At 50.1% G+C, this 18,893-nt stretch overlaps 1 protein-coding gene across 1 annotated transcript in view; it reads left to right on the top strand.

Annotated features, from left to right (window-relative positions):
- MYT1 (myelin transcription factor 1) overlaps positions 1 to 18,893 on the top strand; it is a gene marked incomplete at its 3' end in the record, with an annotated part of 37,259 nt that overhangs the window by 11,485 nt on the left and 6,881 nt on the right. The window contains exons 5-17 of the mRNA XM_084296821.1: positions 549 to 793; positions 1,650 to 2,525; positions 3,100 to 3,234; positions 4,671 to 4,761; positions 6,292 to 6,405; positions 7,855 to 8,069; positions 10,621 to 10,826; positions 11,539 to 11,808; positions 12,353 to 12,507; positions 13,744 to 13,806; positions 14,024 to 14,092; positions 17,730 to 17,792; positions 18,414 to 18,497. Of these exons, the coding sequence (XP_084152947.1) occupies positions 549 to 793; positions 1,650 to 2,525; positions 3,100 to 3,234; positions 4,671 to 4,761; positions 6,292 to 6,405; positions 7,855 to 8,069; positions 10,621 to 10,826; positions 11,539 to 11,808; positions 12,353 to 12,507; positions 13,744 to 13,806; positions 14,024 to 14,092; positions 17,730 to 17,792; positions 18,414 to 18,497 (2,586 nt within the window). The remainder of the gene's footprint in view (positions 1 to 548; positions 794 to 1,649; positions 2,526 to 3,099; positions 3,235 to 4,670; positions 4,762 to 6,291; positions 6,406 to 7,854; positions 8,070 to 10,620; positions 10,827 to 11,538; positions 11,809 to 12,352; positions 12,508 to 13,743; positions 13,807 to 14,023; positions 14,093 to 17,729; positions 17,793 to 18,413; positions 18,498 to 18,893) is intronic.

Raw genomic sequence — 18,893 nt, 5'->3', positions numbered from 1 at the left:
CCAAGACAGCAGTGCCTGGTTTGGGTGCCTGGTGTCAGTGGGAGCTGTCAGCAGGGACAGATTTTGGTCTGCTTGGTACCTTTATGGACACGGAGAGGAATGAGAGCCCACTGGCTACGTTGGAAGCCAAGCCAGCAGTAACCAGTGGTTTTCAGATAAATTTAGTTACAGCAGTCAGTGGACAAGCCCCAATGGCTGGTTTTGTGTCCCCTGCCTGGTTTCATGATGGCACTGGTGGCCAGCACCAGCAGTGCTGCTGGGAACCATTGGTCTTGCTGCTCCCTGGACACCAACTGTCCATGGGCGGACTGGTAGCATGAGTCCGGCAAGTTTGTGCTGGCTTCTGTGTAAAGCCAATATCAGAAGATACACAAAGTCAAGGTCTGAGAGCAGATCTTCTGGCCATAAGATATTAGAAATGATAAAAATCTGAGCTACTACATGTGTTATTTTTTTAGTATTTGTGTATTTATCCCACTTGCCTGCCTGGTTGGGATGCCGTAGACATGCCTTCTCACCGGGCAATGCCTCCTTGCTCCCACCCGCAGCCTACAAAGCTGTCCTCTAGCAAAGAAGAGGAAACTTCAGGATGCGGAGGCCGAACACCTGGTGTCAAAGCGAAAATCCCACCCGCTCAAGCTGGCCTTGGATGAAGGATACAACGTTGACAGCGACGGCAGCGAGGAGGCCGAGGCAAAGGAGTCTGGCTCCGATGAGTCGGAGGGGACGCTGGAGGAGGACGAGGCGGAAGCGGTGGAGCAGGAGGAGACCCGCAGCCCTGAGCCGGCAGAAGGTGCTTTGTCATTATTGATTGCCAAGCTGCATTGTGGAGATGAATAAAGGGCAGCGAGTGTTAATAACCAGGAGTTATAGCTCCTCTGAATCGCGCGTCCCGCAATTATTGTGTTTGGTGGAAGCACGGCAGCAGAGCTCTGGTTAAGTGGTGATGGGTTACACACAGATTGTCTCTCGAGTCTTCAAAGCGAGAGCTGCTCCATCAGGGATGCTCCCCGGGGAAAGACCCCTGGAAGCACAAAGGAGCTCCAAGTGGTGGCGAGGGCGGCAGCCTGGGCTCCTCCATCACCTCCCTGGCGCAGGATCTGACCATCCATCCTCTTTCCAAGGAGAGGAGTGACGGGCAGACGGGCTGGGTGTCTGTCCAGGGTCCTGGCATCGCCTGGTGGAGAGCCCCTGGTTTTGGGAGCAAGGGGAGTACAGGGCCAGCTGGCTGCTGATGGTTGGGGGCTGGGAAGCAGCGAGCATCTGAGCACCGGGAAAGCTTTCGCGAGGAAATCCCCTTTCTATCTGCCGTCCCCGAGTGCAATAAATTAGGCTGCTCCAGGGGTATAACAGCAAGGCTCTGGTTTCAATTAAGCTTAAGAAAGACAAAGAGATGTTTACAAGCTTATATCATTACTTTATTTTCCTTTTTTTCCCCTCTCTTTTTTTTTTTTCTCTCCTTTTTTCTTCCTCTCTTTTTTTTTTCTCTCTTCTTTTTCCTCATTTTTTTCTCTCTTTTTTTTTCCTTCTTTTTTTTCTTATTTTTCTTCTTTTTTTTTTTTCCCCCTCTCTTTTTTCCTCTTCCTTTTCCTTTTTTCCTTCCCCTTTTCCTTTTCCCACTCCCCACCACCCCCCCCCCCCCTTCTCAGAGAGAAGCCCAGCAAAATCAACCCATTACGGACAAAAACCAGCAACAAGCACATCTGGGCCCAGCAAGGCCAACTATAGCAGCTATCAAGAAATAATCGCCAACTCTCTCCTAAACCTAGGCCAAATAGCGGAGGAAACCCTCGCCATCGAAGGGCAGCTGCCCGAAGCGGAGCTGCAGGTCTCCAAGCCGCCCCAAAACGTTGTGCACCTGGTCCACGAGGACGCGGGAGAGGAGATGGTGGAGGAGTGCGACAAGGAGATCATCATCCAGACGGAGGACGCGGAGGAAGTCATCGAGGTCACCAGCGAACGCAGCAGCAGCGAGTTGTGTCCGGAGCACCGGGACGATGCCAGCTGCGAGGAGGCCTGCAAGTTGCCCAAAGCCATGCAGGCTGAAGGAGAGGAGGAGGAGGAGGATGAGGAGGAGGAGGATGAAGATGAGGAGGAGGAGGAGGAAGAAGAAGAGGAAGAGGAGGAGGAGGAGGAAGAGGAGGAGGAGGAAGAGGAAGAGATAGCTCCCGAAGTGATCTGTGAAGAAGCTCCTCACACTTCTCAGGATGCCCAGAAAAGCCACTGTGAAGGGCAGTTCAGCCCGAAGCCCGAGTACTCGGTCATCGTGGAGGTCCGCTCGGACGATGACAAGGACGATGACGCCCGCTCCCAGAAGTCAGCCGTGACCGACGAGTCGGAGATGTACGACATGATGACGAGGGGGAACCTGGGGCTGCTGGAGCAAGCCATCGCGCTGAAGGCCGAGCAGGTGAAAATCGTGAGGGAACCCAGCCGGCTGCCGGGAGAGCACGTAAAGCACTTCCAGGTGGACGAGAAGCAGAGCAAACCACTGGACAGCATCCGAAAGAGCTACTATGGAAAAGGTGGGGTATGGGGGCGAGCCTCTGTGTGTCTTCTTCCTTTCCATCCCCAGGGACTGAGCTGCTCAGCTCCAGGAAAAGGGGGATGCTGGGCAGGGGGTTCATGTCCCACAGTGGGAATTTAGCCACAAATCCATGCCCAGAGAAAGGGGGACATCCTTGAGGTCAGGAGTGAATGCATAAAATGATGGTGGCCTCCGTGTCTCAGCAGGGGGGTTAACTGGTTAAAGAGCTCTGTTGGCCTTGCAAATCTCAGCCTGGGCTGCTGGAGGGTTGGTTTCAAAGCCAGATGGGTTTTGGGGTAAGGGCAGGCATTGGGCATGGCCAGGCAAGGGACTCTGTGCACTGCAAGCACTGCTGCTGGGATGCCTGTTTGGTCGGGGGAGTAGCTCTTCACTGCTGATTTGTCTCCAGTGTTACATCTCCACTTTCAGAAAAATAGCTCCAAACCCAAAGATTCTCCCTCATTAACTGGAAGAGTGGTGGGAAGCATCCGGGGCAATTTTTCAAAGAAATATTCCAAACCTTTACACCTCTTCCCCTCCAAATCCACTAACCTGCTTCCCACATCCCCTAGATCCCTCGAGACCCGAGAAGCGAGAAATCAAATGTCCGACGCCTGGCTGCGATGGGACTGGCCATGTCACGGGACTCTATCCTCACCATCGCAGCCTCTCTGGTTGTCCGCACAAAGACAGGATCCCCCCTGAGAGTGAGTACATGCTCGGGTGCCCAGCAGGAGAGCACAGGTTGCTTAAATTAGTCTGGAGCTGTATTTCCTAGAGGGATTTTTACATCTGATGGGTAGAGCCATCCCAAGGGTATTGGGCACTCCATAGAATACCAAATGGTGTGAATTTTGCAAATGAGTCGCTAGTAGGAGTCTGATGTTAACCCCTGAGGTATAACGGGGTCTCTGGTGTGGTATGGTGATTTTCCAGCTCATTCCAGGATGCTTCTGTCCACCAAGGTGGTACTGCACTTCATGGGAAATGCTAAGGAGATTACGAGAAAGTCAGACCCTTCTTAAAGATTTTAGCACCATCCTGTGGAGGATGAGGTCCTTTCTCTGCAAATCAAAGGTGCTTTGAAAATGACTGCCCACCCCCTGAGATGTGTCGAGCGGTTCCCACCTTTACACTGAATTTCTTGTATTTTTCTCTCTTTGGGATATCATATTTGGAAGAAGGAGAAAATGTTCTTTCCTGATGTCCAACTGTGATGAGGGTGTTGCCGTCTGGCAAAGGAGAGGAGGTGCTCAGGACGTGTAAGGCAGCTGAGTCTCCTCCTATGCTCTCGTTGCTATAAAATTCATGAAGCGCTATACTGAGATTCATCTCTTCTCCTGAAAATATTTATCAGCATCATAACAGATTTTTATATACATATACAGAGGGAGAGTTTATTTCTACCTCTCTACCAGCATCCTAAATAGTTTTTCTTGTGCATATACATAAAAATCAATGTTGTATGTTTACGATAATGGCATAATAGACCAAAAACTAAAACCACCACACTTCCTTATCAGTAATTTCAAAGGTTGCAGACCTGCTATAAAGACAGACTTACAGGAAACAAGGAGGAAGTACAGCTATCTCTGCACAAGTTCAAATACAAGGGAAAATATTAATAAATAAATAATACAAGCTGTGTGCTTCAGAAAGGCTTGCAAATCAAATTATTTTCTCTACTTTTAAGGTCAGCACTGCAGGAAGCAATAATCCTGAAGATTAAAACTTAAAAAAAAAAAAAAAAAAAAAAAAAAAAATCAAACAAAGACTAGTCCTCAGGATAAAAGCAGAGATACAACTTCAATCACTTAAAACTACCTGAAATGGGGAGGCCTGGCTCCAAAATGATGGAGGGGCTGTTGGGGAAACTGGACTGCAATCAGCAAACAGGGACAAAGCCCAGGCTGTGTGCAGGGATGCTCTGACCTGAGCAGTTCTCCTTTGAACATCTCTTTTTTTTTCCCTCTACGCAGACAAATTCTAATTACAGCATTTCACATGCCTTGATTTCTAGGAAGCCAGTGTACAAGCCTTGATGATTTTGTCTTTTTTTTTTTTTTTTTTTTCTTCTCTCTGATTTTTATCGAGTTGTTTTTTGCCTCCCTTCCCTTCTCCCCTTCCCCTCCTCGCTCCGAAGTCTTGGCGATGCACGAGAACGTGTTGAAATGCCCCACGCCAGGCTGCACAGGACAGGGTCACGTCAACAGCAACCGCAACACGCACAGGAGGTACTGCCTTCCACTTCTTCTGCCCTGCAGCCAGCCCCAGGGGCGCAGGATTTGTTCTGGAGCTACAGCCCTCGTGCTGGGAGATGCTCCAAGCAGGATGGGCAAGGAAGGGATGATCCTAAGACAAAGAATAATATGGGAAAGCGAAGATGGGGCAGGGATTTCTGGCTGGGCAGTAGGGCAGAGCAATGCTTCCAGGCTCAAAGGTGGACTACAAGGGGTGGGGGCTCAAGGAGGAGACACATGGAGCCAGGGGAGCGGTGGCACCTGGTGATGTTTGCTTGTGTGGCACTTTGCAGGGTTTCTGGGAATTGCCACAATATTTGGGCTGAAATTAGTCCACAGTACAGGTGAGCTGGGAGTTTAGGCTGCTGTAGGACATCAGCCCAGGTATGGCCAGGAGGGGACAGGCCAGTGCTTTGGGATCAGTAATTATACCCCGTGCTCTGGCTTCAGTCAAACCCCAGAAATTTTACAAACAGGAAGGCTACAAGAAGAGGGGATGGTGCTGTTCAAGCTAGAAACCATCCCAAAAGCCAGACTAGCTTGTGCTACAGGGATCTGCTCACCAGTTTGTGATTTATTCATTATGCCCACGCTTCATTAGCACAGAGTGCCAGCTCTGTGAGCATTACCGTGCTGCTGGCGCGAGGTGAGTGTGCGCCGTCACCCATCCAGACGTGGCTGGGGACCACGGGGGCAGCCACCCTGGTGATGCCTCCTTGTAGCTGTAATTGCTAGAGGGGAATTAGGGAAGTCTGCTGGGTTAATTGAGAAATGTGGTTTGCTGCAAGCAGTGAGATCGCAGGGAGGCTGAGGTGAGCGGCTGCTTCCAGGGGGTTATGGAGAGGGCTTCGAGTGGGGCACTTTGCTCTGCCAGACCTGGCCCTGAGCCTGGAGGGGGTCCTTTGGTGCTGGATGCTGCAGGGATGGGGGCACCTGAGATGGCTTGGGGGTGGGCTGGAGCATGCAAGCACTGCTTGTAAGGCGTTTCTACCTTCCCTGAGCGATCACTGCAAGAGCCAAGCTGATCCCAAAGAGGCACAGCCAAGCTCATGCAAAGGATGAGGGCGAGCAAAAGCCCTCGTAGCCCCCGACTGACCCCAGGCACCATGTACCAGCAGCCGTGTGCATCAGAAGTGCAAATGTTTCCTGTCCAGCACCCCTCAGAAGGCTCCCTTCAAACAGCCTCAAAAGAGACAAATAAACACAAATCAAAAATGCCATTTATCTGTTAAAACTCCCCAAAGAAAGCAGCCCGGCCTCTGCTGTGCTCAGCCCTGGGCAGCTGCCTCCCTCCTCCATCCCCAGCACTGGTGATGCTCCAGGGCTTGTCCCAGAGAGATCTGGCAGCTCTGCTGCTTGGCAAGACTAACAGTAAATTGGGATAATGCTAACCAGAAAAACCTTAAATGCAAACATTTTTCTCATGGGCTCAGTGCAGCTCTGGGTGTCTGAAATGAGAGAGGATTTCCGTGCGCATCCCTCATGCTCTGTTTCCTCCCCTCTCTCCCTTTTCACCTCACACAGTTTATCTGGGTGCCCCATTGCTGCTGCTGAAAAATTAGCCAAATCACATGAAAAGCAACAAACCCAGTCTGGTGACCCTTCGAAAACCAGCTCCAATTCTGACCGGATACTCAGGTACGTGGGGTGGGAAGCCAGCCCCGGGGACCCGCGCCCACAGCGGGAGCCGGCTCGCTCCAGCTGTATGCTGATACTGCTGAGTCCTGTTATTATGATCATAGGTCTCGCCAAGGTGGGGAGATATTTAATTGATGATCCCAGGGAGGGCATTGAGGACAATGAATTGCTTCTGTAGCATCAATTAATGCTGAGGCTACAGGCCAAAGGGTTTCAGCAGCGCAGCAGAAGGCATTTGTGCCGATAGCGCTGCAATGCAAACTGCCAGAGAATTATGGCTATTATATTAGCATTATAAGTAGGGTGGGCCTGGGGAGGGGGAGGAGGAGATTTCGGCTACATATAAATCACTCGATCACAGTTTCACACAAGTCCTCCCACTTTTCTTCCTTAGCCCGCACGGGTCAGAGGAGAGGAACCTGCCACTCATTGCCAAACCGCCCGCATTTATTTTGTTATTTCACCCATCTCTGTCTTCCCGGGAGAAAGGGCTGTCTCACAGCAAGGATGTCCCTGATAGATGCTGGCTTCCGTAGCCGACGTGATTCATGAGGCTACAGATGGATTGTAATATGCTTAGTTATTTCGCAATGAGAGCAGGAGGATAGGAACCGCAGCACGAGCCCTTTCCATGCTGCGCTGAGCAGCGCTCCCACCAAGGCATCGAGGTCGGATTAATTTATTTATTTGCTCCCCAGGACTGCTGAGCACCCTGGTGCACCGGTGCTGAGAGCTCGGTGCTTTGCAAAGGAAGGCCATTCGGGGCGATTACTTATTTATTTGCAGCGGAGCCTGCGATGGGCGCAGCGTGCTCTGAGCGCATCACGAGGATGCTCCATGCTCCAAGGAGCTCCCGCTCCGAGGACTCGCTGGTGGAAAGAGGTCACGGGAAGGAGAATAACAATGGGCCATTTATATACAATTTATATGCAAGACAAATTGATTCATGATAGGCAGCCCGGCAGAAGCAGGGGGACTCTGCAGGCAGGGGAGATGCGCGCTCGGCTCAGCTGTGCCTCAAGCTCCCCTTTGCGGCCAAGCTGCAGGGGGACTTGGAGCTGGATTGGGGTCCTGATGCCTTCGTGTGTTGTCCTTTTGGCACAGCTCCCATGGGCGAGTGGCACCTGGGTGTTTACTTACTGCTGTTGGAAATAAGCTGCCATGTCACAGCAGCCCACGGGGGTATTTTGGATGAGACGGACACCTCAGTTTTTGGTTTAAAAATAAATTAAAAATAAAATAAACAAATAAATAAAGAATCTAATGGACCCAAACCAGGTGCAGACTTGCTGAGGGACAGCAAAAGGGCTGGCACTGCCAATTCTTCCCCTGCAACCCCTGAGGATGTCCCTACCATGTCAGTCCCCTTGCACTACCCTGGCCACTGGGTGCCACCTTGGTCATGCCAGTGAAAAGAGAAATCACCGGTGCTCGTTGTTTCGTCCTCAGGCCTATGTGCTTTGTGAAGCAACTGGAGATCCCTCAGTATGGAAGCTACCGGCCCAACATGGTCCCAGCCACCCCCCGGGCCAACCTGGCCAAGGAGCTGGAGAAGTACTCCAAGGTCACCTTCGATTATGCAAGTTTTGATGCTCAGGTTTTTGGCAAACGCATGCTTGCCCCAAAGATTCAGACTAGCGAAACCTCACCTAAAGCCTTTAAATGTAAGTTGGGCGCAGGGAAGGGTGGGGTTTTGCATTTTCTGCCTGTCTCAGCACCTCATGTGCTGTGAGGCCCCAGGGAGCATCGCCTTGGGGTGCGGGGAGAGTCCCAGGGCTGAGCCTTGTGGGGTGGGAGGAGAAATGGGGACGGGATGGGGAGGCTGAGTTGGGTCCTGTGGCTCATCCCCACCATGGGGAGAGGGACACGGGGCCCGTGGCTGCTACAAGAGCTCGGCCTGGGGGAGAGGCCCTTGAGCTTCGGGTTTGGGAGGAATTGCCTGGAGCGGTGGGAGCATTAATCTGAGCGATGGCTCCAGGTGGGATAAGTTACACAGTTGTCCTCAGTTGGTCCCCACTGCTTTGCAGTTCATATCTATTGATCTGTCTTTTCTCATCTAGCTAAATGGATTATAGTTCTCCTCTCTTCCATCTTACGTATGACCCACTCCCCCCATTTGTCTTCTCGGCCGCGCTGGGCTCTCCAGCGCTGCTCCTATCGATCACCCCCTCCCATCCTCCGCTCCCTGTCGCAGCCACCCACCTCTGCTCCGCACCGAGGCTCTTGCCCTGGTTACAGCGCTGTGCGATGACAGTGTGGGTGAAAATGAAATGGTGAAATGAAATTAAACCCTCCGGGGTGGGTTCTCAGGAGCTGTGTAGGGAGCCCGCCTGCCCCAGCCCTGTGCCGGGGGACCGACGTTTAACGTCCCCCCTCTCTTTGACACCTAACATGCTCCTGAGGACATCTTCCTGAATAAAAACATAAAGATTTAGGAGACTGGTTTGCAGAAGTCAGCAGCCTCAAGAGGGCTTTCTGTCTGGCTAATCCCACTTCCACAATCCTGTTTAATCCTGATGCAGCTGCTCTCTAAAAAGTGCTCGTACTTGAAAGCATCCCGGTTGTTGCACTACAATGGAAGCTGCCTTTATTACAGTACTAAATCTGTAAAGGATCAGACAATGAAATTGGATGGAGGCCAGAGAGCACAACTGCCACTGTCATCCTGGGTTAGGGCTGATGGAAAAGTAATTTGTTTCCCAGCACAAGTGATTCTCTTGCTGAATAGATTGTGTTATTTGCAATATTAGCAAAGAATTTTCAGGGTAATTGTACTGACAAAAATAATTCCAGCAAACCCACTAGGATAATCCTTTCTATTTTTTCTCATCACTTATTTTACTAATTTGCTGATTGCGAGTCTATTAGTGGTAGAAATACTTATGAAATGGAAAAGCATCGCTGAGTCTACGGTGTGAAATTGAAATTGGCATCTTGCGATCCTGGATATTGTCAGGTTGGGCTGGCAAACACCCGCGCTCCGCAGCGAAGATGTGGATTAAACCGGACTCAAAAATAAGCAGCCATACACAAGAATAACCATTTGGGCAAGCTTCCAATGAGTTAATCAAAGCGACAAGATGAATATGATTGCCAATCATAGCAGGGAAATCTGTTCCTTTCACTGAGAACTTATTTTAAAGAGATCTTCATCCAGAGGGATTTATACTCCCCTGCATGTGTGTGCATCCTTCCCATTAATGTCAACGTGCATTATATACGCACACAGCCAGGAAGAAAGCAGTCCTCGGGAACATTAGCATTTTATGGTGCCTTATATTTCCAGTTTGTGATGGCAATCGTGAAGCTCTGCAGCCACAGCTGCCCGGGTTGTCCTCCTGCTCCGCTACCAGCAGGACAAACCTCATGAGTCTTCTCTGGGTGAGACTCCTGGGTTTTCCCTCAAAACCTGCAGAGGAAAATGAAATGAGAAATGGAAAACTTTGCTAATTGATTCCGAATACAATCCTGTGGTGGTTCAAAATCGGACAATCCCGTCTGCACCCCCTGAAACTGCTGACTTCTGAGCCTTCCTAAATGGGTCCGGTTTTTAAACTGGGGCCAGTTTAATTGTGGGTTAACCTTGGGAAATACTGACTTTGATTTCAGAGGGTGTGAAGAGAGGATAACACCTCCAGGATCGCGCTGCTCTGTGCTGTGATATACAGTGCCAGTGAGGAGTAGTGACCATGTGTGGCTGTGCAATAAATCTGGTTACTCAGACATATTTAAATTATATGTCAGCTGTCGGAAAATCCATATTTCACCGCTGTCATCCTCAGAAGCTCGTATTTCATGGCCGTGGGTTTCCTATAAATGTAATTTTTTAACTTAGAAGTGTTCAAACGTGCTGCAAGAAATCTCCCTTAGCTCCGTGGCTAAGTTAGGAACAGAGAGAGAGCAAAAAATAAAAGGGCTGGGAAGCTCCTCTGGGCTTTTTCTTTCAGTGTCTTCCACTGAGGGGTAGCTTTAATGAAGGAAAGTGGGTTCTGGGAGGCTCGATGGCAGAGCCAGCTAATGAATTGACTTTTCCCAACAAGAAACCATCACGCAAGATCGTGGCAGCAGCCAGACTGCTCCTATTGCACCTCCCTGGCAATCCAGGGCTGGTAATAGCAGCGGGCTGGCGCTGCCGATGCTCTGCATCGGACTGATTTACCCGTGCCAGCCATGCCTTAGCCTTGTGTTGTTCCTTCTCTTTTTTTTTTATTCCAGCCAAACCTTTTCCAAAGGCCTCCTCCCCCAGCCACAGCCCCTCCAGCAGTTACGTGAAGAGCACTTCATCTTCCTCCACAGGCTTCGACTACTCCCACGACGCCGAGGCCGCGCACATGGCCGCCACCGCCATCCTCAACCTCTCCACCCGCTGCTGGGAAATGCCCGAGAACCTCAGCACCAAGCAGCAGGAGGCCCCCGGCAAGGTGAGCTTCAAGCTGCAATTCTCAGAAGGCAAAAAGACCTTTTTTTAAAATCTTCCCTTTCGTTTTGAGCTTTAAATAGAGAGGAGTGGATGGCTTATCGCTTGCCAGCCTTTGCCTCCTGATGTGCTTTGGGTGATGTAGAATTTGGAGGATATAATCTTGGCTCTTAGTGTGTTCTGGAGCTGTATCATAGTTTGAATTTACCCATTGGAGGTGAGACTATCCCAAGCAGATACCCATGGCTGGTTCCAGTTTCTCACTGCTCAGTGTCTGGTGCCATTGGAAGTTTCCCAGTTGCATCCAGACTGACCTCCAGCTGCTTTTCAGAGGAGTTTGGGTTTTCCAGAGGTCCTGTGCCACACTCCCAGCTTTGGGCAGATGTCCTGAATGCCACAAGATGTCTTACATGGCACTGGATGTCTGTATTCAGGCAACCTTCTGATACACCATGCTGCTTTTACTGGAGGGTTGCATTTGCATGACACTTTTCTGAAAACCTTTAGAACCTTCTCAGGTTGTGCCCATGGCAGGGACAGGAGCTGGGTGGGTTTTAAGGACCCTGCCAGCCCAAACTGATCCGTGGGTCTGTGACTGCAGAGAGGACAGGGCATGAATAACCTGTTCCCTAACCTCCCCCATGACAAATGGGGACAAGATCCCCTTAGGGGATTTCTGGCAGATGCTGACGTTGGGTGTATTTACCCCTTTTCAGTCCATGGACATTGAGGTGGATGAAAATGGGACTCTGGACTTGAGTATGAACAAGCACCGCAAGCGGGAGAGCACCTTTCCCAGCAGCAGCAGCTGCAGCAGCAGTCCCAGCATGAAGTCCCCAGATGTGTCCCAGCGCCAAAACAGCACCAGTGCCACGAGCAGCACCATGACCTCCCCCCAGTCCAGCCAGACCTCCCGCCAGGATGAATGGGATGGGCCCATCGACTACACCAAACCAAACCGCCAGCGGGAAGAGGAGCCAGAAGAGGTGAGCTCTGGACCTTAGGTAACACCTCACGGTGGATTGAAGGCCATATTTTCTTGCACAGTTCTCCTGTTTTCCTCCAGTATTCCTCGTTTGCTCCTTGAGCCTAAGAGAGTATTACTGGCTTTGTCAGTGCTACCAGACATCAGCTGCGGATTATGGGGCAGGAGGCAGAGCTGTCCTGGGGTAAAAACATGCTCTTGGCTCCGTTGAGGAGCTCTTGCAAAGAAAAAGCCCACTGTGTGCTCTGTTCTGGGCCTGTGGTGCTTGCTTTGCTGTCAATCCTTCCTTCATTTGCACATGAGGTGCTCCTGGCGATGTTCCCCAGGCTGATTTCTCTCTGCCATTAGCATGGGTCCCTACATTTCTCCTACAAAAAGGGGATATTGAAACTGTTTGGTCTGGGGACTGAGGTGTTTACAGGGCTCAAGAGTTTTGCCAAAGCTGCAGGAGCTCTGAGCTGGGATGAACCATTACATCCACTTCTCCTGGCACCCTTACATCCACTGCACCCCTGCATCCCCTTCTCCCGGCTGTTCTCTTGCAGTCAGAGCCAGCAGCCCACTCGTTTGCCTCCTCGGAAGCTGATGAGCAAGAAGTGTCGGAGGAAAACTTTGAAGAACGAAAATACCCAGGGGAAGTTACTTTAACCAACTTCAAGCTTAAATTCCTCTCCAAGGACATCAAGAAAGAGCTGCTCACGTGAGTCCTTCTTGCCTCTTTCTCTGATGCGTATAAAACATGCTCTCAGGGCATGTAGCAGACAAAAACTGGAGGAAATACATTTTAAAATGTACCTTCTCACGGAGGTGTTGAGCTTCAAGATGTTTTGTTGAGCAGGCAGGACTTCTGCTTAATGTGGAGCAAGGAGCTCCATCACTGTGAAGGTGCAGGGCCACCAAACGTGAGCTCTGGCTGCAGCAGGATTGCTGACATTGCATTTTGCATTGCAGAGGGGGCTTAATTGAGCCCCCATATGTGTATTTACAGCATTGGATGGGGAGAAGAAAAGGCCCAGATCTGTTCTATCCATGCTGACCCCCCAAAGGTTAAGTTTTAGAGCTGGACACAGGCACTGCAGCCCGGACCTGCCTCTGCCCCAATGCCCCTCGGGTCCGCTTGGAGGTCGTGGTGCTGAGGTTTCCCCTCCCAGACCTCCCTGCAGATCTTTTTCCTGCGTCTGACCTTCCCATATGCTAAAGAGGGAAGTCTGGCGAGCCTCGTTTTGCTGACCCTATACAAGCTGCTTGTTATTTGGCTGCGCAAGCAGGAACCTGAGGGAGCTGTGCGAACAGGCAAGGAAGAGGTCCGAGGGAGCAGAGCAGCAGCAGCAGCTTCCTAAATGAGCAAAGCATGCACCAGCTGCCCTGTACAAAGCTCTCTGAGCTTTTTTAAAACCCAGCAGTGATGCGAATAGCAGTTTTTGAGGTAGAACCCTCTAGGTATAGTATGAAGGTAGACAAATTTCCTACAAACAAACGGCCCTGGAATAAATAAGCGATGTCACAGCCAGCCCAGAGCCACCTCTCTCCATTTAGCATCCTTGCTCCTTCCTGGCCCTAACAAATTATCTGCAGTTAACCCAGGAGCTGGCTGTGTCTATCTGAAGCTCTGTGTCTGGGTGCAGAGCTTGGGCGATCTCCCAGCACCGATGGAGGTGTGGAGGTGCTGCTCACCTCTGCCTGCCGGCGCACGGCAACACATCATTTTCTTCACATTTGCCATATTTTTTTCAAAATTATGGAGGGTTCTTGTGATCTTTTTGAAATAAAAGAGGCATGAAAAGAGGGTGGAAGGGGAAGAGTTGGTGTATTTGCACACAAGCAGGGCTGATGGCAGGGGCAGACCCCCAGGAGGGCTTTACTGGCTACATGCGCGCGTTTTCGGGTGAATTCATTCCCTTCCAGCACTTACGCTTGTGGTGTTGTTGTTGCCCAGTTGCCCTACCCCAGGCTGTGACGGCAGCGGACACATCACGGGAAACTATGCCTCTCACCGCAGGTGGGTTCGCCTCTTTTCCATGGCTCAGACTCTAAATACAACTTTATTTTTTAGTATATTTTTTCACCATGTGGACGATTTGGTTCTGTTTCCTCCCCGCCTTCTGTTGCCCCTCTCCCTCCCCATGCCCCAGCCCTTTTTCTTTTTCCTTTTTTCCTTTTTTTTTTTTTTTTTTTTTTTTTTTGCTTATCCAGATATTCCATCTCTTCTCTTTCAGCCTTTCTGGTTGTCCTCTTGCTGACAAGAGCCTCAGAAACCTCATGGCTGCCCACTCTGCTGACCTCAAGTATGTTTGCGCTCAACTTGGATCTCCTTTTGTTTTTCTTTTTTTCCCCCTTTTTTTCTGTCTTTTCCCTCCCTGCCCCCCCTTTGTGCTCTGCTTTTGCTTTTTTTATCCCTTCCCTTCTCCTTCCAAAAGCCGATAAGTGTCTGCCTGCGAGGAGCTCTGGTGGAGCCCAGCCTCTTGATGTCATTTTGGGAATGCAATGGAATGAGGGAAGGAGTATTTTGGGGAGAGGGGGATCATGGAGCTGTTCAGCAATAACTCGGACCCCTGGCAATTTTCCTTTGGACACCGCAGAAATAAGCTAATTTCTTTTTCATTTGTTCCCTTTTAATTCATCGTTTCTGTGTGGCTCTCAGAGAATCCAAAGCCAGGATGAAGGCACACGCTTTAGGATTGGGTAGAGGCACAGCTGGGAAAATAGCAAAAAGAAGCCAACTCTTGGAGAACTCGGAGTGCTAATTTTTTGCTAAATTTAAGGGGCTGTTGGGGATGCAGTGACAGGGACTTGGGTGTCTGATCGATGGGGCAATGACAGCGGGACCAAGCAAATGGTGCTGGGTAAGGCCAGATCCTGAGCAGCTGCGAAGGGGCAGATCCGAGTGTGCATCTGCTAACTGGGGACAAAGGGCTGTGGGCACTTGGATGTGTGAGTGCACAATTCTGCTCCCAAAGGGGGGAATCTAGCCTCGGTATTTCCATTCAAATGTGTTCCTCCAAATCCCATTTTCAGCTTTGCTCTTGTCTTCCCAATGCTCCTCATTTTCAGGAGGAGCTGCAGCTTCACGGGGGAGTTTCCCTACTGCTCCTTAGTTTGCATCCCCTCTAGGAAGGTTTATTAGAAATTGTATTTAAAATCAGCGGAGACCATGGGGGGACCTGAGCATTTCTTCTCCCAACACAACCTATGAGGGACAGAACTAATGGTGAATGTTTTTCCCACATCTTTGCCATGGAGCCAGCCTGTCTTTGCAGGCTGATTCTCCTCTTAGCATCCTGCTTTGCTGAATCCAATTTTAGGATTATTTTGATGGTGAGATATTCATAACCATAACCAAGGAGGCCTCTGCAGGGGGCTTTGCATTGCATAGGCTCATGATAGAAAAACTCAGTCCTGTGTCCTGTCTGCAGCTGGTGATGCTCAGAATAAATAACAGCCAGGTGGGAGCCCCTTTGCTCAGTGAAGGTGATCAGCAAAACCCCAAATCCCCTTACAGCGTGGGTCTGGGACTGCTGCAGGTGCTGGTGCTAGGAAACCATTCGTTAACCTCCTGTTCTGCACCAGAGAAGTGGAAAAAGTAGCTGGATTAGGTGACGTTAATAGAATATGCCAGTGGATGGCAAGGACTCTCCTGATTAGTGCTAAGTACACTTAATCATGCATTATAGATGATATACATTTTGAAAGAAGCTCTTAAGAGAGCTTTGCTGAACTGGTGTTTCTCCAGCAGCCTTAAAGAACAGCCTGGCGATCAGGCAATTAGTGGTAAGATATTAAAAGCTCTCAGGAACAGCGCCCATGCCCAGTATGGACGTGGTGAAAAATGGACCAGAGTCATCATTCAGCATCCAGAATAATGCACTTCGGGCATCTGAAGTTAGTGCTTTTTTATCAAAATACTACATACAACAGGTAACCCCTGGCCAAAACAAAGCCTTTCAGTGTTATTTTCCAAGTGTTGTCCTGTTCGTATATCCTGGTGAGGATGGAGGCAGGGAGAGGAGGACGGAGGAGGATTCGGAGATGTTACGGATCCCGCAGTCACAGCTCTTTCACAACTTCAGATAAGGCCGTGTCAGCATTTCCATTATAAATTCTATTTCAGGGGGTTAATATCCCTGATATAAAAAAATAGCTCCAGGCTGGAACATGCAATAAAAGGTCTCTGTCGGAATGATTTGTCTCCAGATAATTAAAAATAAAAATCAAATCACTTCTTTCACCTCTTTAAAAGTCCTGAAAGGCAGGAGGAGTTCGGTGTTGGTGTTTTCATAATTCCATCCCAGCCCGAAGCTAGAACAACAAAGAAATAGTTTTGCTTCCTACTCTACTAGGGTTTAATGAGGAAATGTCATGAACATGTAGTCATCTCCCAAGCCTCTAATGTTTGAGTTGGAGGATTTCCATCAGGTCCTGCTGGATGTGGCCCTGTCCCTCCTGCACCAGACCCAGTGCTTTGCTGGGTCTGCAGGTGGAGCCGTGCCCTTACACCATCCCCATGTCACCCTTCTGGGACCGGGACAGGTCCCTGTTCTCCCTGCAGCCGAAATTTTCCTCCAGCAGAGACTCTCAGTGACCTGCAAACCCCAAACCTACACTCAGAGCTGACACATCGAGGAGAGTTTTGCTATTTTCTGATTTTAGAACCAAACCAAACGGGTGTCGAGAAAGTGGGATATTTTCTGATTTTAAAACTAAACTAAACGAGGATTGAGAAAGTGGGGGCACAAAACCATTCCCCTGAGAGCAGCGGCCCTCTGCAAGCAGGGAGCAGCTCAGCACCCCCCAGGGACCCCCTCCAGCCCCACTCACTTGACTGGAGCAGCGCTGGCTAATTGGCAGGCCGGCACGCGCGTCCTCGGCGAGGACTCCTCACCTCTCGTGCTGGTCCCCATGACAACTTTTATGGCTCACCTGCGGCGTTCGGAGCGGGGCTTTGTGCTGGTGGCACTTCAGAGCCCCTCACCTCCCTCGCTTCGGTGGCCTTAATGACGCCGTGCTCGACTCGCACCATTATCTGTGCTGCCGCCCGCTGCCTTTGTGCAGCTCTGTGTGAGCACGGATGTGTTCTGCCAGGCTCGGCTCTCATTCGTGTGCCTGAGTGCTGGCTGCTTGCCTTCAGCCCCATGGTTGTGGGTGAGGTCTTCAAGAGCCCTCTGCAACAGGAGGAGGTGGAGAGGGGGCACCTGAGGGTGCTGGTGACCCCACCTGAGGACCCCTGTGGGACCCATGTCCCTTACCCATGGTGTAACAGAGGGAAGAGACCAAAGGTTAAGCTCAGCTTTCTCCTCATTCCTTCTTCATTATTCTCCATCAGAGGCATTGGTTGGTTTTGGAGTCTGTTTTTGGGTCTGCTCCCAGTGAGCTTAGCCCCCCACCGTCACCTAGACCTGAGTAAAACCTCTTGATGGGCTTCTTCTTGGCATCGGCCAAGGTGGCCCAGGAGGAGAAACCTCAACAGCCGAGTTGTCCATGGCTGAAAACATTTTTTCTGGTTTCTTGGCTGGGCTCACATCCAACCCAATGGTCCGGGAGGGTACCAGTGTCTCCTTGCATCTTCCCCAAGAGGATGGGCACTGTCCTGGAGGTCTTTTCTTGCCTTGTTTTTTTTTTTTTTTTTTTGATGTTTTTCTACCATCGCCTGAGCTGTCCCTATCAAGAAGGTGGGGATGAGGCCAGGACTTGTGTCCCTCCCCATGTCCCCATCCCTTCCCACTGACCTTCTCCCCAGTGCCCACACCGGGCATGGGGGCCCTGACGCTGCGGATGCCACGGACCTGACGTTGTTCCTGTGGAGTGAGAAGAGGCAGGGAGAAAATTCTGCTTCGGTGCTGCCTGGATTTCTCTGGCACGAGCAGTGCAAAGCCTCCAGCCCTGTGAGTGTCCCCTGGCTAATGGGAGCCTCCCTTTCTTCTGCAGGTGCCCTACTCCTGGCTGTGACGGCTCTGGTCACATAACAGGAAATTATGCATCGCATAGAAGGTAAGATCTTCCCTTAAATTATTTTATCCTTAGCCTCTTACTATTTTTTTTCCTTTTTCCTTTTTTTTTTTTTTTTTCCTTTTCTTTCCTTCTTATTATTTTTTTCCCTGCAATGGGCAGAGTTGTAAAGTTCTGAATAAAACATTAATGTTACTGACAACTGAAGCCTATTTTCATCTCTTTAATCTGACTTTCTTTTTCTTTTTTTTGATGTTTCCAGCATCTGATTAGAAGCTCCCTTCAATAGAATAAAAGACAAAGGGTCAGATTTTAGCTGATGCAATGTTCCTGTTAATAATGCTACCTATTTATGACTTCTATTATCACTTTAGAGCATTAATAGCGGAGATCTGAGCCTTCTGTTTCAACAATTCCATTAAACATCGCAGGCTGTTAGCAGATATCTTCTTATCTAGACACCGTTAATTACTGTCCATCTCCCTCAAATATATAGATTTTTATTTTTTTTTTTTTTCCTCCTGACTTCTGGTGATGTGAAGCTGCAAATCGAGAGAGATCAAAACAGTGTGCGAAGTGCAGGGGGAAGCTGACTGGAGCGGGGGCATCGCGTGCGCGGGGCCCTGCCTCTCAGACAGGCCTTTCTTCTCTTTTCAAACACAGTCTGTCAGGCTGCCCTCGTGCCAAGAAAAGCGGGATCAAGATAACCCCGACAAAGGATGATAAAGAAGACCCGGAGCTGATGAAGTAAGTCTGGATAAAACCACCCTGCATCCCCACCGCTCAGAGCATCGCCGGCCTGGGGCCGGGCTCTGGCACCATCAAAGCTCTTCCACATTTTTCCCATGATTTTTTCCTTGATGCCACAAATGCAATTCTGAAATTGGATGGGAAAACTGGGAGGTGGGGGAGGTAACGGAGTGGTTTTTTTTTCTCGTTGTTTGCAGATGTGAAAGGTAGGTTGGCAGGGCACTAACGTTTCCTCTCCTTCCCATGCTTTATATAATTCCTGAGGAAATCGCTGGTGTTGGGAATGAGGGTAAAAACCTGCAGCCAGATGAAATGTTGGGGGTTTTCAGGGTGGAAATGGGCATGTGAGGGGTGCCGGTGGGCTTGCTTAGTTCTGCAGGGTCAGGACCTGGT

This window comes from Netta rufina, assembly GCF_964035555.1.
Source record: "Netta rufina genome assembly, chromosome: 16".
NCBI lineage: Eukaryota > Metazoa > Chordata > Aves > Anseriformes > Anatidae > Netta > Netta rufina.
The sequence above is the reverse complement of the archived record's forward strand: the minus strand, read 5'-3'. Positions and strand labels throughout refer to the sequence as shown.